Raw genomic sequence first — 26518 nt, 5'->3', positions numbered from 1 at the left:
AAATAACTGCATTACTGAAAAATACCAGATACTAAACCTATGCAGTTGCAGCACATGTCATTATGCACAATTAATGAAACTTTCTGAATAGAAAGTTATGATATGAACCAAATAACCATACAACCCCCTTGACTAATTCTAAGCATAAAATACATACATATACAATTTGTTATATTCAGATAGCCTGTTGTAATGGAATGAGTAGCAGGGCAATATACATACATATATCCTTTATGCCTTACAAAAAAAGCGTTCATTAGAGCTGATTGGATGCACAAGTTGCAGTAATATATTCATTTTCGAGGTTTGTGTAATACTAGTTTTCTGGCCAGTGTGACCTAGTGATTTGTTATTAAAACGCATCCAAAATGACTTCATTAAATGCTCATTTGTCTGTTTCTTTAGGTTCTGTCAGAGTTCTTTCGGTTAACCAGCAAAAACCTCAAAATCGAGTTTTTCAAAGAACTGGACAAATACACTCCTCGCTGTCTTGACATTTTCAAGTCCAAGGGTGGATGTACCGGCCAGATACTTAAGGCATATTTGCATCATCAAATCGCACTGGGGGTAAGTTTCTCATGCACATTAATGATTTAATGGTGTCAGCAAAATAGTGTAACCACATTGTATTTTCAGAGCTGTTAATTGATGGTCCTTGACCATTTATGGGTGCTATGTATGAAATTATCTTTCAGAATACAGATGTTACTGCTAAGTGAACAGCAGTCCTCCGTGGCCTTCCCATCCTCCTTGGAGATGAGAACAAAGACTTCTTCAAGACATACTTTGTAAGTAGTTTCAGGTGCTAATTTACAGTGGCCGAGTAGGCTTGTCGCGATAGTCGGTGTAACAGTGATTACCAGTGTGTCAGCCTCTTACTGGTTAGATCACTTGCCCACCGCGACACCGTCTTTCACCGTCGTTTTGATATTTTTTTGTAATTAAATCATTTAGTTTCGTTAGAGACAGCAAACATGAATGTGTCTTCTGCCTGAATTCAGCAGAGCTGAACGCGCATCATCACAGAGCAGCCGGTGTCAGATTTCATTTATTCCTGTCAGAGTGTGTGAGGTGAGCGACTGACCAGACGATGGCAGAAGCTGTATGCTTACTCATTTTTGTTATAATATACATATATGATGTTTAATGTAAGCGAGATCGTTTTGTTGTTGCGTTTTTCATTACAAATAATAATAAACCCATCATTCAAGCAGCACTTTATAGAGGAGTAGCCGGATGCTCTCCTTGGGACTGGCAGGTTCTGAAGTACCTGTGCACATTGACTCAAGCACTTAATTAAACCAGCTGTTGCGCTCGCATTGCATGCAAATTCATATTTTTATTTAAGTTTATTTGAATAGGGACAAGTATGTTACATAAGCTCATGTTACATACTACAACATTTTAGCCAAGGCTAATTCTCAATGTCAGTCCCTAGTGGGCCTTTACAACATTTAACAATATACAATTAAAAAATTAACCTTAAAATGCAGTATTACACAATATCATTCAAAACAACAGTCAATGTTCACATTTCTGACCTCTAATTAAAAAGTCTTTGAGTTTGTATTTAAAAAGGACCCAGTTTGATTCTCCTTTCAGTTCAGTGGGTAAACTATTCCATGCTTTTGTACCTTGTACAGAGAAAACTGATTGTCCAAATGAAGTATTACGTTTGGGGATCTGACAATTCCCGTTCAGAGCTCCCCTAGTCCTTGAACCCACACTTCTAAGGGCAACTATACAATCACTCAAGACCAGTGGGGCTTGCTGATTTAAACATTTATGCATCAGCTTCATTAAAGAGAATGTAATAAAATTTACAAACGATAAAATCTTTAACTTCCTTAAACTAACACAATGGTGTGACCTAATATGTTTCCTATCTAGGATTTTAACAGCTCTGTTATAAATCATTTTGACTGGCTTAACTACATTGGCAGTGGCCTGTGACCATGTGCAAATGCAGTAACCTATGTGCGAGAAGATCATAGCGTGCATGAAAGTGAAAGCAGCATGAAACGGCAGGCATTCTCTAATCTGTCTGAATGTATAGAGATTCGCTTTGGCAACTCGACATATTCGTTTAATATGACTTTCAAATGTAAGTCCAGAATCAAGTACAAGGCCCAGATATTTAACTTCTGAGACCTGCTGTATCTTATACCCATTTATCCATAAATTTAATTCTTCTGTTATGGACTTAAATCTTGAATTAAAGCAAATAGACATGGTCTTTTTAACATTCAATACCAGACCTGCGTTTTGAAACCACAACACCACATTTTGCAGATGTGTTGCAAGTTCTTCAGAAACAGCCTGCACATTTTTCCCTCGCACATAAACCACTGCATCATCTGCATACATTTGAATTCCTGCTGTAGGACAAGAATCCGGCAAATCATTAATATACAATGTAAAAAGCAATGGCCCAAGAATGGACCCTTGCGGTACTCCTGTATTTACTTTTAAAAATGTAGACATTTCATTATTAACCACCACACACTGATCTCTCTGTTCGAGATATGATTTAAACCACTGCAAAGTTACTGGTGAAAAGTTAAAATTGGACAGTTTATGTAAAAGAATATCATGATTTAAAATATCAAATGCTACGTTTTATTATGAGATTTAAAGGAATAGTCTACTCATTTTCAATATTAAACTATGTTATTGCCTTAACTAACTATATCCCTCTATCATCTGTGTGCTTGCACGTAAGCGGTGGAGCGCGCTGCGACACTTCGATAGCATTTAGCTTAGCCCCATTCATTCAATGGTACCAATCAGAGATAAAGTTAGAAGTGACCAAACACATCAACGTTTTTCCTATTTAAGATGAGTAGTTATATGAGCAAGTTTGGTGGTACAAAATAAAACGTAGCGCTTTTCTAAGCGGATTTAAAAGAGGAACTATATTTTATGGCGTAATAGCACTTTTGTGAGTACTTCGACTCGCCTGAAAAGTACGCTCCCCTTCTCCCTCTCATAATGGGAGAGGGAGGGTGTTACTGCGCCGAGTCGAAGTACTCTCAAAAGTGCTATTCCGCATTAAAATATAGTTCTTTTAAATCCGCTTAGAAAAGCGCTACGTTTTATTTTGTACCACCAAACTTGCTCGTATAACTACTCGTCTTAAATAGGAAAAACGTTGATGTGTTTGGTCACTTCTAACTTTATCTCTGAGTGGTACCACTGAATGAATGGGGCTAAGCTAAATGCTATCGAAGTGTCGCAGCGCGCTCCAGCGCTTACGTGCACGCACACAGATGATAGAGGGATGTATCAACTCTTCTTAGTTAAGGTAATAACATAGTTTAATATTGAAAATGAGTAGACTATTCCTTTAAGACAGCCTACGCAAGCGCTGCATTTAAACAGTTGCATCTAATTCAAATTAAAAAAGTAAGCCCCTCCCACCCTGTGAAACCGGTATCATCGGGGTTGTCACGCACCGATTAACCGGTGGGAAAATTCTGTCACCGCAGCAACCCTATGGCCGAGAGGGGTCACAACACATGCATTGCAAATGCCACAGCACCTCCAGATTTGGAAACAACAGTGTCATAAAAGTGGCCTATTATTTTCATATATGCCATATGCAATTTCGACATGCAATGCAAACTGCACAGTAGTAGAGTAGAGCTGGGCCATAAATTGACTGCAATTCTCATGCGTATCTTATCAGTAAAGCTGGTTTCATGATTAGTAATAAGTCGCCATCACCTGCTTTCAAATGCAGCAGCATTTACTACACAGAGCCGTATTTTACTGAGAAGCTAGGCAAAATCGTGTTCGTAATCGTGAAATTTCACCTCTGATAATGCATGAGATTTTGCCGAGCTTCTCTGTGAAATACGGCTCTGTGTAGTAAATGCTGCTCCACCTGAAAGCAGGTGATGGTGATTTACTATTAATCACGGAGCCAGCTTTACTGATGAAATGCGCATGAGAATCGCAGTCGATTTCTCGCCCAGCCCTACTGCTCAGTACAATGTGTAATGCATAGGTTATGCTTATTGGAAATTTAAGTTAAAAGGACCTCTGGCTAGTTTAACAAATTAGCCTTTTTGGGTTAGCCCTAACGTTTTGCCCCACAAACGTGATAGAAGAACACTCCAATGTTTTCGTTGTAGCGATATTTTAAGAAATGTTTAACCATAATGCATTCTGGACTGATGTAGATGGCTCCAAGCGCGGCTACAAACACAAGGCAAATAAACAATAACGTTATCAAGATAAGCTATAACCTCAGTTAGCGAGCGAAATATACCTTCCTCCGTGTTTACGGCATGTTGAGGCTCAAATTGGAAAGGCTTGAATGGCAGACATTTCGCTCGCTAATTGAGGTAATCGCTTTACTTGATAATGTTATAGTTTATTTGCCTTTTGTTTGTAGCGGTGCTTGGACCGGTCTACGTCACGGTCCATAATGCATTATGGGTCAAACAAACAATGGTGACTTACTAGTAAAAAGGTTGTCTTAAAATATCTTGCTACAACAAAAACATAGGAGGTGTTGTTCTATCACGTTTTTGGAACAAATGGTAGGGCTAACTCAATAAGGCTAATGTGTCAAACTAGCCGGAGGGTACATTTCATAAGCTTCCATTAGGGTAGGATGCTTTGTTAGCAGCAAGCATAAAAGAATCCGTCATATGACCCACTCCCCCACCATCCTCGCATACCCTTCTCACCTTTTTTTAACCCTTGACCAGTTTGCATGCTTGTTTAATGGTACACATCTTCAGGTGTTAATGAGAGGGTTCTACTAATCTCACAAATGACCAGTGTAAGAGTGAAATGATTATGTACAAAAATGTCAACTGTCCTCTGGGACAACAGCAAAGCCTTGTTAGAATTGTAGGTATTTTTTCTTCTCATATGTTGTTTCCCTGTTGAATATGGCTTATCCATTTTACAGAACTGTCAATAGAGTGCAAGGTTTGTGTTATCACATTGTAGAATAGCTAACTGTTGTCATCAGCTAATGCCTCTTCAGATGTAAATATGAGCAGATGTGAGATACCCTCAATTGGTCCTGATCAAGACTACCTATCAACCTTCTTTCTAAAGTGGCTGCTTTGTGTTTTCTACCTAAATGCAAGGTTGTATATCAATGTGGAATTGTGTAATAATATCTCATGTAATTGTGTTTTTAGGACTGTGATGAACCGGAACTGGCCAACACCTCCATTGAGATCCTAACAGTAATCCCTGAAGGTATCCCACCTCAAGGAACACACCAACATTTTGGGTTTTTAGCTTATTCACTGTATTCCCCAGAGTTAGATAAGTCCATACATACCATTTTCATCTCTGTGTGTCCTGTAACTTTGTCTGACGCCCCCACCGCTAGCTTAGCTTAGCACAAAGATTGTAAGTAAATGGCTTCAGCTAGCATACTGCTCCCTATAAGTGACAAAATAACGCAAACATTTTCCTATTTATATGTTGTGATTTGTATAGTCACAGCGTGTACAAATAACAAGGTCATATGAGACACAGCCATCTTCTAACAGTATACATACAGGGAACTATAGAAGCACTGCTACTTGGGTGGAGTGATTTGCTCGCAGCACCAGAGAAGCCCCCTGGTGAGGAGAGAGTTGTGCTAATCACTCCGCCCAAGTATCAGTGTTTCATCTGAGAATATAGTTTCCTGTATGTATACTGTTAAAAGATGTCTGTCTCATATGACCTTGTTATTTGTACACACTGTGACTATACAAATCGCAACATATAAATAGGAAAATGTTCGCGTTAATTTGTCACTTATTTGGAGCAGTATGCTAGCTGGAGCCATTTACTTCCAGTCTTTTTGCTAAGCCAAGCTAGCGGTGGGTACGTCAGACAGAGTTACAGGACACACAGAGATGAAAAAGGTATGTATGGACTTATCTAACTCTGGGGGATACGGTGAATAAGGTAAAAACCCAAAATGTCTGCGTGTTCCTTTAAGGCCCAAAATTCAATCACTCAAAAATCTACTGTGCAGTGAGTAGTGAAGTTCTTTGTTTTACACACACACACACACACACACACACACACACACACACACACACACACACACACACACACACACACACACACACACACACACACACACACACACACACACACACACACACACATACATTTATGGTGTATCTACATTATTGATGGAAATATATATTTTTTTGTCATTTGGTCTTGGTTTTGTGTAATGGTGAATGTGTGATTTGTTGGGTTTTTATGTCTTTTTTCAAAATTCAAATTCTCTCTTATTGGATGTGCAGTTCACTGTATTGATCTGTTTCAATCAAATAAAGTGTTTCATTGATTCATTCAAACTGTTGTCTCTCTTTGTTTCAACAACTTAAAACTTTTGAGTAAAGTTTACTTGAATATTTTAAGGCAATCGGTTTCCTAAGATTTCCTTAGTATTGTGAACACTTAGCCTTGTAAGGATAACTTGCCTTAATGAGTACTGCTAACTGAACATAACTCAGTTGTCTGAACTGACATTTCCTTAGTGACGGGAGCTAATGATTTTTAAGTTCACTTTACTACCATGACAGGAGTTGTCTGTACTAAAAAAAAATTTGTCATCATAACTAATGATTTTGCGTTAACTGTACTCAAGTGTACTACCATGATATGAGTTGTCCTTACACATTTCTTCTCAGCTACAACAACTTAAAAATTGATTGTCAACTTTACTTTAAAAATTTGAGGCAATCGGTTTCCTAAGTTTTTTTAAGTAAAGTCAACAAATTACATTTTACAGTGTTGGCAAGAAAATTAAAAAATATGCACTTTTAAACCACAACTTCTCGTCTATCTCCAGTCCTGTGAAGCGCCAGTGCGACCTCACGTAACTGCTTAATGGCGCGGCTAAATTTTTTATTTTTCTTGTCAAAAATGACAATTGTTTCGCTAGATAAGACCCTTATGCCTCGTTTGGGATCGTTTAGAGTCCTTTGAAACTACAATTTTAAACTGCATTAAAACTGTTAAGTGTTGGGGTCCATTAAAGTCCATTAAAATGAGAAAAATCCTGGAATGTTTTTTTCAAAAAAAAAAAAAAAATTCTTCTTGACTGAACAAAGAAAGACATCAACATTTTGGATGACATGGTGGTGAGTAAATTTTTTTTTTAAGAAAATGGACTAGTCATTTCCGTGTTGGCTTCACGATAGAGATCGGAAGGTAACCTCTTGCAAATTGCACATTTGATATTTGAAAGTAAAATAATTTAAATAGATAGCAAGGAGGTTAAGAATTATTAATCACATCAATTGCAGACACTGTTGGTTAACCACACATGCATGTAATTATTTATCCATTAAGAATTTCAAGTGTGATGTTCATTGTGAACTTATGCTGGATTCACACTGCAGATCTTAATGCCTAATTCCGATTTGTTGACGATATTTTTTTATATTTTTTTTGATGACACGCTTACATCATCTTTTAAAATGATTTGTATCCGATATCAACATTTACACTAAACCCTTGGCAAAACAATTCAAGGTAAACATAGTGACCCAGAACACCACAGAGGAATTAAAGCGTTGCAAAATGAAAAAAAAAAAAAAGATTACACAATGTTAAAATACAAACATATACAGCTATATTTCTGTCACATGACACTTTAGTATTAATTCAAGAAGTATAGTTCTGTTTTTATGCATATGCAAGGGTACAATGTATGCGCGTACAGTACACTTGAAGAAAATGTCATTATCAGAATAGTACGGATGTAATATGTTATTTTGTGCATTTGTTATAAGTCAATGTGTTGTGATTGGCCAGCTACAGTAATCTGTACATTGTGATTGGCCTGAATACTTTTGACATCAGCCAGAATAACGACGCTCCTTACCATGTTTGAAAGATTCGCTCACAATGCAATGCTAAAAGAAGTTAATTTACAGGCTGTGAGTCCAAGCCGGAAGAATTATGATAATGTCGGTCACCAATCCCAAGAAGTAAACTGTTGCCTATCCATGTGTTTGTTGTAGTCCAAATAAAGAGATTTATGTTGGAGACGATAACTTGCGTCATTATTTACTTTGGGGTTTGTACCTTTTGCATATTGTTAACATGTACTAATACATACTTACACACCAAAGAAACTGTAAAAGCATGAATAGGACAATAGGTGCTCTTTAAAAACGGACTATACTCCGAATCACTTCAAACATGCTGTGTAAATGTGGCGTAAGAAAATGAACCGTAAGTGTTCAGTGCAACAGTTTCTAGTCCTTTATTTGTAATGCTAATTAACGTAAAGAGTCTATCATTTCAATCATTGAATCATGACTAATTTTTCGCAGGAAGAAGCGGGTCTCAAGAGTGCTCATTACTGCACGCTAAGATGCAAAGGAAGAATGCTCATGTTGCTATGACAAAACGCACCTGTGTCAAAAATTATGTTTTTTGCACTCTCTCAAGTCTAGATGGGAGAATGAGAGCACTCATTCAATTTTAAACATCTTTGGGAATACATGTCACATAAGCGCGCACACGAGCTGCAGGTGTAAATGTGTTTGTGTGTTACCTGCTGTTCAGGCAGCAGTAGATAATGGGATTGTACATGGTGGAGCTCATTGCAAGCCACATGACTGCCAAGTAGATCTGTTGAATGAACTTCCATCGGACCAGTTGCTTGTTCAAGCCGGTAACAAGGAAATATATGTGGTATGGGAGCCAGCAGATAGCGAACGTCAGAACTACTATGATCATCATTTTTACTACCTGGAGACACAAAGAACAAGGGTGAAACATTGCATGCTATTTCATATTATATTCTTTAGAAAGGTTTTTTATACAGGAAAATTTGACTCCAAAACGTGAGAAGACAATAAAACATTCGTGGTAGTGAATTTTATGACTAAATGTGCACCCAAAAGGAAATTGCACTGATTATAGTGCAGCTTAAAATTTTAAGTAAACCAGCTTTTTAAATAAAACTTTTTAAGTAAAGATAACTTAAAAAATGTCAGTTAACCCAAACTTAAAAGTTTAAGCTTTATTTTATTTAATATTTAAGTACACGATACATAAAACCACTGTTTTTTATAAGGCCAATTTACCATATTTTTTGTATATTGTACTTAAAACTTGATTTTACCATTTTAATTTTGTTCACAAGTCACAGAAACAGATTATGTATTATAGAAAATGTAAGACCAGTTAAAGCATGTTGAGACTGAACTCAGTGCCGACTTTCACACAGTTATTGTTTACATGATAAAGCAACACTTATCAGACCTACAGCCTAAGCACAGGAACTACACTTCTGAACAATGGTAAGCACAAAACTAAAAAATAGCAAACTCTTCTAAACCTCCAACATAAATGAATGTTTACCACTATTGAATCTTTCTCTTTTCCGAAAAACACATTCAATTTCACTTTATTTAAAAAAAATGCTCTCAGTTTGCAAACTCATGCAAAGCATGTTGGGAACTGGAGCCTCCTCAACCAATCGTGTTCATTAAACTTTAAAATGAAGTAAATTTGCAGTGCCACACTGAAAAAAATGATTCATTGATTTTAATAAAAAAATTTAAGGTGAGTGGTTGCAATCAATTTATTTAAGTTACATTTAAACAAAAGTTTTAGATTTTATTTTACTTTACTAATCTTTTTTGTTTAAATGTAGCTTAAATAAATTGATTGCAACCACTTACCTTAAAAAAAAAAAATTAAATTCAATTAATAATTTTTTTCAGACTCTTTCTTAGCTTGCCTGGCAAATTGAACTCATCACAACCACCAACATTTTGTAATTATTTGTAGTGTTTGTTACAGTAAGGCTGTGCCATTGAAATGACTCAGTTTGGAAGTAATAAATAAACATATTTGAGTTCTTTGACTCATTTTATTTGAGTTTGTGGAACTTAAAATGGTGAACTTGTTGAACACACATAAAACTTTTAAGTTTAATAAACTTTTTCACAGTTTTGAGTTCAGTTCACTCATTTTAAATGAGTATATTGTACTGTTCGGGTTTACCGTGTAGAAAACAGTAAATCGCATAATATGTGTGTGATTTGTGTACAATAATTATGTATATATAAATGCACATGCATGTATTTAATAAATATTTACATTTGTATATACATATTTATATTTCTATATAATTTACATTATACATAAATATGAATACTTAATATAAACATATTTTCCTTAAAATTATCCATGCATGTGTGTGTATTTCTATATACATAATTATTATACACAATACACACACATATATGATCTAACATAAACGTAATCTGCAAACAATTAGCCCTAATCCAAACCAGACAGAACAGTGAAGCACCAGTCATATTATAAGCAGTTATGGCTGTATTTGTATTCATAACAATAATTCATTAAGACACTGTCATTAAAATTCAGCATTCAGCACACCCAAAAGCACCCAACAATGTCAGATAGCAACAGCCCTGCCATGCCCCAGCACTCTGGGGAAGTAATGCATCTGCAGCAAGAAACAAAACCTCAGGCAAAGCATTACCAACAACAAGGACACCGCATAGTCTTTAGTGATATCCTCAGAGTTCTCCGCAAACAAAGTAAACCTGTGCTCTGTGCTGTTATGGAAGAAGACCAGGGGTAGCTGTGACATAAGTTGTTGTATGGGGAAGGGGTGTGTGGGGCAAAAACTAACGCGGGGTTAGTTGTAACACAGACTGGTAATTTTGTCACGCTGCCAAAATCTCCTGCAAATTATTGGAAATGTATAATGTTTTTCCAGAGAGTTATTGATGAACAAGTGTTTTGGTGTTTGCATGTAAGTAAGTAAATTTTTTCATCATGTTTTTTTTTTTCATTTTCTAAGTGTCATATTAATCAGTGTCTTGTTGAATAAAACATAGCATCGTTTTGAAATATGTCTACAGCTCTTAGCAACTTTTTTGGTGGGCTTGAAAATATTCTGACCCAGCGGGGTTAAAAGTGACGCTGTGTTACAACTAACCCCTCAGCACTTACGATATGAAAACCGCTAACGTTAGCGTAAATCTTGCCGTTGATTTAAATAGGCTACACACGATTGATAGCTGGCTGCCAACAAAATAAATGTGCTGGTCTTATCAAAAATTGTGTGTCAAATTTATTTTTGTTCAAATCTTTAATACTGATTGAATAATGTCATGTCAAAGACTGAAATCATAATGAAATGAATGGCTAAAACCAGACTTTGATGCTCATTATCTCAGAATTTGATTTTGAAACTGTAGTATGGTTATTACAGACTGGGTCACATATAAAAAAAAATTGTCATAATTGTGCTGCTTTTTCTCAATTATTTAGACATTTGTATCCATTTTAATTGAAATATTGTTAGAACAGGGCTGGATGAATGGATACAGTGTGGATATCTGTCGATTATAGACAGATATATAAACAATATCCACATTAGGTATATAGACAAAATAGTATTGAAATATTTGCCTGCAAACTTTATTTTTAGCAAGTGTTACAACTTACCCCCTGCCTGTTATAATTAACCCACCTATGGGGTAAGTTGTAACGTTTGCACTTCTGTCATGTTTGGTGTAATTGTCCAAGAATGGTAAGTACTAGAAACAAACTTCAAATGTTCATTTGTAGCAGAGATGTGTGTGTTGCTTGTGTAAAAATATAATTAATCAAACTCAAATATTTTTTAAATGATTGAGCCAAAACCAAAAAGCGTTGGGTTGTGCCCCAATCTCCCCTATACTTTAGTAACTATGGATCAATAATCAATTTCAACAAAGAAGTTTTGTATTTCTAAAGACATATTTATTTTAAACAAATGTATTAAATTATGCTATTGTATTATCACAAAAAAAAACTACAATTATAAAATCAAAATTTTGCTATAGCCGCTGGGTAAATAAATAAACATTGTAACACAAGTTACCTTTTAATGAAGGTATATTTTAAATACACAACACATAAAAGATTTAACTGTGCTTTGATGACAATGTGTATTGTTTATATCCCATATTTGATTGTTTTATAATAGTATTGTTGTTTGTATTTTGTACATTTTGTTTTGTTGCTCCATTGTTCCAACTTCTCTTTATTTTTTATTGTGACAATATGCATGTCATTACAAAAGATGCTCAACACACTCAATATGTGTTCAATGAACTGTATCTTTATTTCCTGTGGAATGTCATTGACAATGCTCAATATATTTACTTGCAATCAGGTGCTTACAAAAAACTTTTTAAAAGTAAACCAAGCTTGAGAAATACGTCCCTGAAATTGACGTGAAAGTGTGACAACTATCCCCAGTCCCATCTTGCAGAAGAGAATAAAACATTTCATTTTCTATATTAAATGCCATTGTTGTTTGTCACACGAGACATTTGCACTCACAGCCCTGTTGACAAATGTCAACCAGTTTTATGTGTCGAGCCGCTGTGTGGTTCTCCATCCTGTCAGTTTCATTCATGGCCTCAAAATACCCGCTCTCACTTAAGCAAGTGTCTTGAGTGTGTGGTGTGCCTGCTGGGGCTTCCGCCATAACAAATCCATTTCACATCCTTCAAGAGCCGAATTGTTTCCATAGCTGCATTGCAAAGTCTGATTGGAGGAGCCGCCCGCCTCACTCCACTAATGAATTTAATTATATTGTCCATTCTGTCACACAGAGCGACCAAGTAGAGCTATGGCTGGTCCACTCCAATTTGGTGTAAGATGTCTTTAGTGCATCTCCGCTGGAATGAATGGATGAACTAACAAACAAATAAATGTGAGTTTACATGCTTGATGAATCAGACATTTGTTGTAGCTCTTGTGTACTTCAGCACCTTGTTCCCAACTTGTGTTTAAAGGTGCAATGTGAATTTTTTGTGGGCATCTATTGGAGAGATTGTGAATTGCAACCAACCTAAATTTCGAAACGCAATGAGAAGCTAAAGGGTCTTCACAGGTCCACTTAGATCCGAAAACCAGAGGTCCGACCCAAGACCCAAGCAGGTTCGGGTCTAAAAGTTTCACGTTTGCCTCGGACATGGGTCGGGTATAATATTAGCGGCATCGGGTCTCGGGTAATTTAAAAAAGATTGTGTTTTTGCTGAACAGACCTGAGATGACCCGAATCTTGCGTGTGTGCGTCAATGTCCAATTAAAACCTCTCCTCTGTTTGCCAAGAGCGTTTGCATTGTTTGGCGGTGGGTTAATTTTCGTCAGTGGCGGCCGGTGACGACTTTTTTCGAGGGCGCACGATGCGAAGTTTGTCACAACATGTATGTAGCCCGTCATGTGTGTGGTTTATTATTTCAAAATATGTCGAAAGATCCTGTGTGCATCACGTGTCTTGTCAAAATAAGTGCCTGCTGCAGACGCGTCTAAAGGGTTTCTGATAAAAGAGACGCCCGCGTTTGCCAGATACTCACATAATCTCATGCGTAATCAGAGTTTGCTGTTAAGGGAGTGTCTTGTGTGTATTTTGTGAACGTGAGCGTCTCTTTTATCATAAACGGTTTTGACGCTTGTGCAGCAGGCACATATTTTGACAAAACATGTGATGCACATGGTTAACATGATGCAACAAACATATTTTGAAAACACGAGCAATACACATGACACTCCGAACACTTGAATTTACGCCCCTCAGATGAGCAGCATGAGCCGCCACTGGTTTATACACAGGGGCGCCGTTAGGGGGGGTGCAGAGTATGCAAGGCATATGGGCCCATGAGTACGCTAGGGGGCCCCACCGTCATCACTTTTCCATTTTTTTTGTTGTTGTACACGTTTAATTATTAACACTATAGTAAAATGTGAAGTAAATGAATATAAAACTAATGTAAATGACTTTGTGATAAGTCAAATTGAGACACTTTTTAAAACAGCGTGCAAGCATGACCTAGTAGATGCAATTACATATTTTGCGGTTCTGGTGGTTTTTTATTTGATTGTGCAGGTATGGATATGGGTGGGTAGGCAACATTTTGGTTTGGGATCAGGGATGCAAACCTTTTAAGTTACCACAAACAGTCGAAAGCCCTACTGTTTGGCATTTCAAGGTAAGATCTCACATGCCACTAAAAAGCGCTCATGCTGATCCGTAAACCGTAAAATGTTTCATGAAAAATAAAAATATTTGTGTTAAAACAAAAGGACAGCAAGGCCTTTATTTAAGGAAATATTAGGATAGCGACTGCTGAAAAATATGCCATTGCATTAAGACGGACAATTACTTAATAGGCGTAGTTAAAAATATTATTTTCTGCAATTGTGGACTCTTTATTAAATAAACATGAAATAGGAGAATTGTCTTAGCCATTGTAATTGAGTTAAATTTTAAATGACTAAGAGCTGGTTTTAATGTGACAGCGCATCATTTTCAAAGTGAAAGTGATTCATTTTTATTCAGGTTTGCAACGTAGGTTTTGCCCTTAGTGCAGCTATTATAAACGCTATATCAGATTGTTTTAACATGTATCCGAATAGAGAATGTCTGTTCTATATTTATGTTTAAGTATTGTTTTGTTAAAATATTGTTGTAATGTTGTTACTGTTTTGTTTCAATTTAATTCGATTATTAAGACTGTAATTTTAAACGCTATATATTGGGCGTTGTAATGGATTAAATGCTAATATGACGGTAAAAATAGAGTGAATCATAAGACATAATTTTCGAGTTTAATTTAAGTTTTGTTTGCTTCAAATGTTTGCTTAAAATAAATTTTGTTTAATATAATTAGTCTCTTAATTTTAATGAATGTTTTGTTGATAAGTGTTGTGAATATTAAAGAAAAAGAACATTAAAAAGAACACCGTGCATCATTACGTATATATAAACTACTGCAATATGCTATCAAATGCCAAAACATGCAGTATTATTTTTGTAATAACATAGTTGTTGTTGGATGTGCAAAATCATATTAGGGAGTATATCACTTTTATCGCTTTTCAAAAAACAGCCTTCAGTGCACAGAAATTAAATGCCCATAAGCAGCACATTTGATAAATTTGCGGCATGCTTTTGACTGAAAATCAACGTCATATTTAAAACTTTAGCCGATTGTGCTTTTTGCAATTTCTGTGTCACTGGCTAAGGGCGTGCGTGGGCGAGACTACGTCAAAAATCTACGTCATATTAATTTTTAAAACTTTTGCCGACCACGCTTTTTGTCATGAGCGGAGGACGCGTGTGGGGGTTGTGGGAAACACATACCACACGCACAGAGAACAACGACATAAAGAGAATATAAGTGGTGTTTTCTGATGAATACAATCGGTTTGTAAGAACATTTTTAAATGGACTAAATGGACTATAAAGATCATCAATATGAATTGAATTGAACTCTGAAGAATGAACTATTATAGGCTAAACATAAATGTACACATTTCGCTTCTAAAACCGCACAGAAAACTTGACTGCCCTGACTTTCAAAGCGCCTTCCATAGATTTCCATAGATTCAGAAATGCATCTCCATGCATTATTCTTCTTTTAGTGATCTCTTTAAAATCAGTCATGTAAATGTTTTTTGCAATTCCAGATTAAAATGGTATTCGTTTTTCGAATAGCCTAAATCTTTTTTTTTTCGCTTCATGCATTTATTTTTAGGTGCAAATGCGACTTGTAAAATTAAATAAACGCACTCAATTGAGTAATTTTCTATAGCTACACATTATAGTATGAAAATCAAACAATCATCTAAAGAAAGGGGCCCAAAATTCTGTCTCGCATACCCCCCTTGAAACTGTTCATTGCGCCCCTGTTTATACACCACTGATAATATAGTTATGTTATATTGCATTTCTGTCAAAAGATCCATATTTAGAAGTCTCACAAAGCCAATTCAATTTTTTTAATTGAATGTTTAAGGTATGGCTGCGTGCAATTTATGCAAGCAGACCTTGTCTGGGTTTAAGAACGAAAGAGTTTTGTATTGGACAAACATATTTTACAATAATAATAATCAAAAATAATATTGGAAGTATCAACAGAGGTATTTAAAAACACATGTCTTGTAGAGAATGTTTCCAGAGTATTCATTAAAAATATTTTGGGAGGTTCTGAACAGCACGAGGAGTCAAGTTTCTAAAACAACATGCCAAATATGATGCCATCCTTAAAAAAATAATAACTGTGAGGCATAAATAATAAAAGTAAACATATGCAAAAATGTGTCATTATTGTGTTTAAAAAACACAGAATATATGAATAAGGCATATTTCTCTTACAGAATTATCATCAGTATTCCATACCCAAATACCCATCTCTATTTTCTCCAGACTATTTCCAAGACATTTCAAAGACACGGCACTCACAGAAGGATTTGTTCTTGATCTGAGGCAGGAGGTGAAAGTGAGAAGGTGTCCTGGGGTAAAAGGAGAGCTCATATGATTGCAGCTCACGCTCGCCACTGAACCGATGTTTCTCTCCTGATAAGCATCCAGACAGAAGTTTCCTCATACTCAGGGCTGAGGAGACCGGACAGTATATCTTGTTTGTTTCGTCTTATCTCGTCTCACCTCTTCGATCCGGGGATGGAGTAAAATTAAAGTTTACGGAATTGAAGTCATTTTTGCGTCTGTCACTCGAATGAGGAGTGCAAATAAAGATTGCAGATCTTTCTCAATGTTAAAGAATGAAGCACTGACAATAGTACTGATCCATACAGTGAAAGCTCATACAGTATCATTAAAAGGCATCAGCGAGGAGACTGAACAAAGAGAGTGTCGCTCTAACCTTTGGATTGAAGAATAAACAAAGAAAATGTCTGTCAGTCTTAAAAGACTGGATGTCAAATTATGCAAAGATTTGAATTATTCAGTAGTTGTTTGCGATATGTGTGAGCCACCAAGTTGCTTTCTTTTCAGTCAGTATGCATGAGGGAAAGTTGAAATGCAAATTGATGTTTAAATCCGTGTCCAGAAGGACAGACGGGGCAGCTGAAGATGAACCCATCAGAAAAGTGGCTTATCACCTTCCCATGAGGAACATGAGAGGGTGTAACACTGCTGACTGATTGGAGATCATATCACTTGACTGTTAAGTCAGTAGACTCCCAAAAAACCTGACATACTGTCACTGACACCAAAGATTTTTAAAATATATGACAAGCTATGCTAAGTGATCTGTGGGGGCCAAATCTAAACTAACTATACAGTCATGCTAATTAATCTGCTTCAGTGCCATTCAAAAGTGAGCTTCTGAACAACACTAAATGCTATATTTACTTAATTGTGAAAGTTTTGTTTTGATTAAATCAAAAGACGTTTTAATTGTTTTGATTTGTATGATTTCTAAATAATATACAGAATTATGTACATCATTATACATTATATAGAGGTTAAATCAAAACAAAGTTTGTAATATTTATACATATGGCAGATGCTTACAGTGCATTCAAGCTACACAGCAAAAAAGCATTTTTTATCATTTGTTAAGTTAAAGTAACATAAAATATAAGTTAAACCATTTCAACTTGTTTTTATAAGTTATGTCAACTTATCACATGTCAAACCTTAAAATAGTAGGTTGAATTGACTTGCAAAACCAAGTTGTTTTGACTTCACGCTGCATATTTTTTTACAGTATGCGAGTTCCCTGAGAACAGAACCCATGACCTTGGGACTCTTACTTTAATTAGTCTCATCTGGATGCCATTTATAATTAAATTTGCCATTAATTAAGGTCCTCGGAGACAAAGCTTCTGCCACAACATCTAATAAATAAAAATTCCATTGGGATTGTGTCTAAGAATTAGTTACGTGCAATGCTATCCAAGTTAAATCTCCTCAAAAAAGTTTTTGATAGGCCTAGATTTATTTCAGAGCTGTGCATTCATGTTTAAGTTATGTCAAAACTACTTCTATTTCTATCCAGTTATATAAAACTGTCAGGATTTTTTCAAAAAGTTGCCAGCAAGTGGCAACATTTTCATGATTCTCACAAATTTTAATGCCTTCCAGAAAAGCTTCATGCTATCTTCATATCATCTCCCAAATATGGGTAGCTTTCTTCAAAAAACTGAAATAGTAAATTTTTTGATAAAAGGACATTTTCCAGCTCCCCTAGAGTTAAACATTTGATCTTTACCGTTTTGGAATCCATTCACCTGATCTCCGGGTCTGGCGCTAGCACTTTTAGCATAGCTCAGCACAATCCATTGAATCTGATTAGACCATTAGCATCGCGCTAAAAAATAACCAAAGAGTTTCAATATTTTTCCTATTTAAAACTTGACTCTTCTGTAGTTACATCGTGTACTAACACAGACGGAAAATTAAAAGTTGCGATTTTCTAGGCAGATATGGCTAGGAACTAAACTCTCATTCTGGCGTAATAATTAATGACTTTGCTGATGTAACATGGCTGCAGCAGGCGTAGTAATATTACACACTGCCCGAAAATAGTCCCCTTGGTTACTTTCAATAGCAGTGGACTATTTTCGGCTGCTGCGTAATATCATTGCGCCTCCTGCAGCCATGTTACATCAGCAAAGTTCTTGATTATTATGCCAGAATGAGAGGATAGTTCCCAAAAATATCTCAACAAAATTTTCTGTTGGTCTTAGTACACAATGTAACTACAGAAGAGTCAAGTTTTTAAAAGAAAAAAATCAAAACTCTTGATGCTTGATGCTAATGGTCTAATCAGATTCAATGGGTTATGCTAAGCTAAGCTAAAAGTGGTACCTCCAGAATCGGAGATCAGCTGAATGGATTCCAAAAGGGTAAAAATCAAATATTTAACTCTAGGGGAACTGGAAAATTGGCATATTCTAACAAAAAGTGAGGCGTCCCTTAAATGTGGCTAAGAATAACAAAACGCAATATGATATTCATATTGATGTAGACTAATAACAGTAACAACATGTCTGTTTTGCCCAAAACAATAATGCACACCAAAAACAATTAAGATATTGGTACATGGTAAAGTATATTTGATTGTATTGTATGTTTTGAAAATTGTGATGTCCGTCTACCCCGTTATCTGTTCATTGTTCTCTTATAATTGTTAATTGAAAAAATAAAATAAAAATTACAACAACAGATGATATTATAATGATGATATTTGCCATATGTGATTGAGCTGCATGCTTTAAAATGTGTCTAAATGAAACAATAAGGTAAAAACTCATCCCAGACCGACAGTAAAGGTAAATAAACTCATTCTCGACTTCAGCAGACACACTCAGTCACTTTAATTCTAATCAACATTGATTCAGCAACATGGAAGAAACTGTTACTTGTCATAAGAATCGTGGTATTCGCAAACAAAGGCTTGTATACAGAAACCACGTCACCACTTAGAATGTAATTATCAATAACATCACTTTCTAAGCTATATAGTGTAGATGTCTATAGATGCTTTACAGCAGGTTTATTCAACTCTGGACCTAGAAGGACACAATACTTCAATCTAACCATATTGTGGTTTTCAAGTAATCCTGATACGCTTGATAAGCTTGAGTTCTTCTGCTTTGAGTAATTCCACTTTTGAATAGCCCTGCTTTAAGCAAACACATTGAATGTGCAAACCATTAACAAACCTTCAATCGGAAGTGTGTAAAAAAGAGATCTACATAATATCTATTAATTAGATCCGAATCACTGCCACCAAAGCATATAACCTGCACATAGCCAATAAATGAGTCAGCACAATACATAATAGTTTCCATAATACAGAATGCGCATTATAATCAGCTAATTTGACCTCATACACTTCGTTAGCCATGACCACGTCTAGCTTTTCCAGTCATATAGCCTACTATCTTAATAAAGTCACTATGTGATTGTGCCATGGATTGTGTTAAACAACAACCCTTATTTAAAGGAACAGTTCACCCAACAATGAAAATATGCCAAAACATTTGGGCAAACTTTCTTTAAAGGGACAGTAAGTAGGATTTTAAGTGTTGTATTAATCAAAATCAATGCCTTTATTCATAAATATTTCCTCATTGGTGTCAAATGACCTATGCCAGTGATATGACTTTTCTTTGTAAGCTTAGAATGTCTCCTCTTTACTTACATTGAACGGGTAAGTCCAAGGAGGCTTCCATATCGTTCCGCCATATTGATAAACTATAATAGCAGAGAGGGACAAAAAGCACTAGCCTACCAACGCGTTTCCACAACGCGTTTTCATTCAGAACACGTAAACCAGCTGCAACGGACAAGGAGATCAGTGATTACATAACGGCTACCGTAGTTGCAACACGCATTTGAAAAGGCGAGGCGCTAGAGAGCACTGTTCGTTTGAATGCAAAATACAATTTCACCACTAGATGGGGTAAATCCTACTTATTGCCCCTTTAATATAGCAACTGAGTTAAAAAAAATCAAAATGGCACCAAAAGAGTCTTATTAAAAACATTAAACTGCAACCTAAAGGCATCTTGATGGAGTCACACATCCAGTGCAGAATACAGAAACCACTTTCAATATCTTCACACACAGACTTGCAAAATAGAGTCGGGTGAAATGACATGACAGCCGACAAAAAGGCTTTGACACTGGCTGTAATGGTGCACTGATGTATTCATTTCAGCAAACAGTGCTGGAATCATTTTCAATGCTTATTTAGAGAAAATGATGCCTGGCTAAAAACAGCTCCCGTGGAGGAAAAAAATCACAGTCCGCCAATCCATCACTTCACTCCCGGGAAGCTGATTGTGAGGAATATCCTTGCATCTTTAGGGTTGTGTATGTTTTGTGTTCCAGTGATGTATATTTTAGTTTTTGTTGGTTTTCAATGATAATCCATGCACAATAGGCATTGCCAGGGACTTGGCAAAGTAGAGAGAAGTCTAGATGATAATGCAGCAACCGCCAATGGAAGCAGACGGTAGGCGTCATTATCTGCCTCCTGTCAGATACTGCATCCAAGTATTGGCAAGAGAAGTTGATACTGGAAGTAGATTCACTGTTCGATATGATTTGGTTATAATTAAAAAAAAAAAAAATGTGTGAAAAGCTGTGTCAAAAATTGTCAGCATTAGCAAAGATGCATCATTATGCCCAGCTGATGCCTGACCAACGATCACCGGCAGAACCGCTTAATCTCCGCCAAATCTCCTTAACCGTTCTCCCAAGGGTTTTTCCCTCCTAGGACTTATTTTTCCTCGGATAAAACCCCGGGGTTTTTTTTCTCCTAGGGGGTTTTTCACCCCGGGGAGGCAGCCTTTTTGGGCTTTACCTAGCTTCCTCTTCTATACGTTGCTTTAGTACTACGTGCACTTATAATATTGAGTCATAGCCGCAGCAAATTTAACTGCTCATGCTATCATGTATTTTGTTGTGCTATCTGTCATTTTTCTGTGCTTTTCACTGCTTCTATTTATGTAAAGCTGCTTTGAAACAATTGACTTTTGTGAAAAGCGCTATATAAATAAAATTGAATTGAATTGAATTATGCTTTTCTCCAGAATCTTCATTTAATTTTAATAAAATAGAATAAAATCTTATTTTTAGCAACTCATTTGTGAACAGATTTCTAAAATATTTGGCCAGTAATGCAGCCCATCAATAATGGCCAACAGCCAGAAAACCTAGCAAGCAGCTCTAACCTATGATCAGTTGCGGCTCGTCTGTATGAGCAAGTGGGGCAGTGCCCCACCAAAATATTAATTCACTTGAAAACATGGAACTCTGTATAAACTTATCAAATTTAAACTGCTAACTTGTAAATGTTTCAAATATTTTTCAACAAATGTTTTTAGACGAGTCATAGGGTGATAAGAATATAGTTGGAAATTGAGCGCACGGCTCGGTTGGGTACTGTATGTAATGACATACCTGTAAACATTGAGATTTGAAAAAAAGAGTTGTCCCAACCCCAACATTAACCCCCCAATCCGCGGCCCACTTAGACAGGTAGGCTATAATCTATCTCAGGAGCCACCATATATATTTTGAGAAATATGCAGAAAAAATACATTTAGAAATACAAAACAAAACTTGTTCTCTTTTACGTAGAAGTGAGAAGTTTATCTTTTCAATGTAATAATTAAATGTAAATTAAATTGCAATCCCAAGCTACCTGACATCAAAACCTGACATAATTGTCATTAATAGGACCAAACACTTTTTGAGTCATTCACTACTACAATAGAAGAACAATGTTGCACACCTGTTAGTTCCGGATAGGTGCGTTGGATGAAGAGACAATGAAGTCCACCAAGCATATATAAAAATAAATGATATCCTGCACACTATTAACTTGCAAAATATACAAAATATTTCTTGTGACGTTTCGATGTGTATGATATTGAGGTTGTTGATGTGATGAAAAAATGTGTAGACAAATGTGATTGGTCATTGAAGGTCCGATACTGTGATTAGTCGGTGACTATTGTCTCATGTGATTGGTCTATGCATTTTTTTAAAAACTTTGTGAAACCATAATCATGTTTATATGCCTGAGAAAGATCTTGTGATCGAAACGTCGCAATAAATATTTTGTATATTTTGCAAGTTAATAGTGTGCGGGATATCCGTAGAGTCATTCACTACAACCACCAAGTGACTTTGCGCAATCCACTAGATGATCCAGACCCACAGTTTGAAAACCCCTAGTCTAACCAAGAGCATGAATGTGGGATACCAATTTATTATTGGTGTGGCTCTCCTGAATTTGCAAAGGATTTGTTATACACATAGGTTCTTAACACCTTCTAAGGAGCGTAAATGTAAGCTTGGCCGCTGTGATTGACATGAGTTTGTGTATGCGTGGAGTGGGCGGACGTGAAATACGCCCAGTGGGAATTTTTTATAGAAAGATTAAAAATACGTTGAATCCTGGTAAAAACGGGAAGGTTGATGTAATGATCGAACTAAGCTCCAGCATTTATGTTACGTGAACATAGATCCGGACAATGCTATATCTATATGCTATACTGTATGTAAAATATGTTGTGTGAGTGTGCTCCTGAATAGCTCAGTGGTAGAGCAATGCATTACCACTGCAGACGGTCATGGGTTCAAACCCAGAGAACACACATGCTGAATAAATGTATGGAGGTCTGGACGTCACATCACTCATTCTGTTTACTGTACGCCACCATACTGGCAGGCAAGGACAGCAGAGAATGAATATGAAATGAATGGTGCCAGCAGGAAAGAGTTCATTGTGCACTTTTATTCAAAAGAATGAAAGATATAGATATGCACATCCAAAACTTGATAGATGAAACATTACAGATCCTTTAGGCTGCATGACATCAATGCAATTTAACGTAAATGAAATGTAGGTAACTTGCTTTTTTAAGTTGAAACTTTTTTGCAGTAAATGCGCTAAAAGTGGGTCAGTCTGTAAACTCTGATCAAGATGGTCTCCATTTTTTTCCTCAAATCAATCATGTCCTTTATCAGAAGAGCTTTTGAACCTAGCTACAAAAATTGATAAAGTGGATTGTGATACTGTTGTGGTTCAGACATTTAGCTCTCTGCTTTGGATGAGATAAGCTAAACTTCATAAGTGTGGTTTTGTGATTGCTGTTAACATATTACGACGGGAGCGTTCGTCTTCCAACAGGGCTGGGTTGATGCCACACGCTCGAAATTTTTGATTATAATTTTCCACAGCATGCTCTAGAGATGTTAAATGTGTTTTCAACAGAATGCTCTGGCACGTTCTTTTACAATCCACTTGATGCACAATGTCATATGGCAAACAGGAAAATGTAGCACCCACAAACCCACAGTTAGTCACACTTCCTGTTTGTCTATCAAACGTAATCCCAGGTCTAATTTCCGACAAAGCTTATAATAATGTTTATGTAGCCAAATTCCCAAAAACAAATCCTCCATCTGCTCCAGATTATAAAATCTTTCAAAGATTGATTTCGCTCAGTATTGTAGCTCAGTATGAAGGTCTGTCTTCGCCTGCTTGTTAATTTTTGGTAAATTATTTATTTTTGCTTCTCTTTGCCTTTGTGTTACATTAATCGCATAAAAGCTTGATGATGCACTACAGCTGCTCGAAACTACAGTAATTGGTTTAAAAGGTTACCACTTATAATTATTGATTATTGACACAACTTTTATGAATATTGAGGTCTAAATGTGTTTACTAAAAATAAAAATATTAATTTAGACTGCAAAAATCATAAAAGTTGTGTTTATCTGTGAAGATTATCTTGATGGACAAAACTATTTAAGGGACATTTCACCTTTTTTTTAAAAATATGCTCATTTTCCAGCTCCCCTAGAGTTAAACATTTGATTCTTACCGTTTTGGAGTCCATTCAGCTGATCTTCGGGTCTGGTGCTAGCATTTAGCATAGCTTAGCACAATCCATTGAATCCTGCTGTTGAAAGTAACCAAGGGGACTATTTTCAGGCAGTGCGTAATATCACTACGCCTGCTGCAGCCATGTTACCGCAGCAAAGTCATTAATTATTACGCCAGAATGAGAATATAGTTTCTAGCCATATCTGCTTAGAAAATCACAACTTTTAATTTTCTGTCGGTCTTAGTACACGATGTAACTACAGAAGAGTCAAGTTTTAAATAGGAAAAATATCGAAACTTTGTTTCTTTTTTAGCGCGATGCTAATGGTCTAATCAGATTCAATGGATTGTGCTAAGCTATGCTAAAAGTGCTAACGCCAGCCCTGGAGATCGGCTGAATGGATTCCAAAATGGTAAGAATCAAATGTTTAACTCTAGGGGAGCTAGGAAATGAGCATATTTTCAAAAAAAGTGGAGTGTCCCTTTAAGTGTTTTTTGTTATATACAAAGTTTATTTTTTTAGATAATCCAAAAGTTTATGGGATAAATCAATGGGCTTTTCAGCAAGGGGACCAGTGTCCCGCTAACTTCCAGGTTTTGCCTACAAAAATACGTCATCCCTGCGGCACTCTATCAGACTTGTTTTCTCCACTTTTGCCATTTTTGAAAGCAATCGCTCCATTTTCATACCCATTCTGATGTTTTTGTATTTTCATTTATGGCTTAGTGATAGAGCATTGCGTTAGCAGTGCAAAATGTCATGGGGGCAAAAGGTCATGGGTTTAAACCATAGACTATAAAAATATGGAGGTAGTGTCTGTGACGTCACCCATAGGTTTGTGAAGAGCTAGTTGGCGGAGCCTGCCGTCGCCATCTTGCGCATCACTCGCAGATAACCAAAAATGGGTAAAGAGGCGAAACGTGGGTGGGGCTGTGGTGGCTGGTTGCTGAAACCACGCAGAAAGTGGCAGTTCACCAGTCACTCAAGTGGCCACGCCCTTAATTATGCAGAACTTAAAGGCTTACTATAATTAACCGGATGAGTTACAAAAATATCAACCCCTTCACAGTTGTCATTAACTCTTTCGCCGCCATTGACGAGATATCTCGTCAATCAAGAGAAAACGCTTCCCTGCCAATGACGAGATTTTCCGTCTTTCCACAATACCGCCCTTCCGCAACTTTTTAAACCTGGAAGTATTGCCCTATGGCAAGCGGCTGCATGTCCGTGTCTGTTTTAAAGATCGCTCTGAATGGAATTATCTCTGCTTTTTGCTCAAAATGTTCTGTTTTTGCAGAAACCTACCCATATTCAAAAGCTGATTACAAAAGAACCACTGAAGGTAGGATGAAACGTTTTTTTTTTTTTTTTTGAAAGCAGAGGGTCTGTTCTTTCATTTGGTATATTGTATGTTTATATGTTTAAAGAAGAACATTTTCTGGAAGGCATTGAACTTTGGTGAAAATCATGAAAAACGCTGGCGCTGGCTGGCAACTTTATTTAAAAACGCTGGCGGTGAAAGAGTTAAGGGCAAAATTAGCTATACAGATCAAAACACTTTTTGTACCAGGCTGTAAACATGTTTATTTCTGCTGTAAATGTGGGCATTTTAACATGAGGATCTATGAAAATTGACTCCCTTTTGGAGCCAGCCTCTAGTGGCCGGTCGATGAATTGCATTATAAGTCACTTTCGTATTGGCATCATCAGAGAGATCGGAAGGTTGCCCCTCTGTTTGAACCCAGTGAACACACATAGTGATTAAAATGTATATCTTGTCGTGCACTGTAAGTCGCTTTGGATAAAAGCATCTGCCAAAAAGTGTAAATGTAAATATACTAATAAATAAAGTACATTTCTAAATATTTGTATTAAGATTAACCCAGAGCTGAGGTAAACAGACTGCAGAAATGTATCTTGTTCCATTCCATGCACGTTTTGGGACCCTGTCTGTGAAATCAAGGATTAATTTTTATAATCTAATTAGTTTAGAAGCATTAAAGTTTGATGTCACACACTTTAATTTCAATCTTTGACATGACCTCACTCATTCAATATTAAAGATATCAAAGGTATTTGTTATTTACATGTAGGATGATTTTATGTAGAAAACAGTTAATCTCAAGGTTTTACACACATATCTGTATGTTATGCTTCTTGGTTATTATAAGCAATACATACAAGTAAATCATACTAATCATACACAGTCATACTAATGTAAAAAAGTGGCACACAGTACTTCAGTGTGAAAGTACACACAATTATGTCATTATAATATCTCCATGGTGCATTAGAATAAGAACATCATTCATTTATGTTAAAAAAA

At 36.3% G+C, this 26518-nt stretch overlaps 1 protein-coding gene across 1 annotated transcript in view; it reads right to left on the bottom strand.

Moving 5' to 3' along the window:
* Window positions 1-26518, bottom strand: part of tacr3a (tachykinin receptor 3a) — a 56265-nt gene that overhangs the window by 5707 nt on the left and 24040 nt on the right. The window contains exon 4 of the mRNA XM_065265376.2: window positions 8546-8742. Coding sequence (XP_065121448.1) covers window positions 8546-8742 — 197 coding nt within the window. The remainder of the gene's footprint in view (window positions 1-8545; window positions 8743-26518) is intronic.

This window comes from Paramisgurnus dabryanus, chromosome 4 (genome assembly GCF_030506205.2).
Source record: "Paramisgurnus dabryanus chromosome 4, PD_genome_1.1, whole genome shotgun sequence".
Classification (NCBI taxonomy): domain Eukaryota; kingdom Metazoa; phylum Chordata; class Actinopteri; order Cypriniformes; family Cobitidae; genus Paramisgurnus; species Paramisgurnus dabryanus.
Note: the sequence above shows the minus strand (reverse complement) of the source record. Positions and strands in the feature narration are given on the sequence as shown.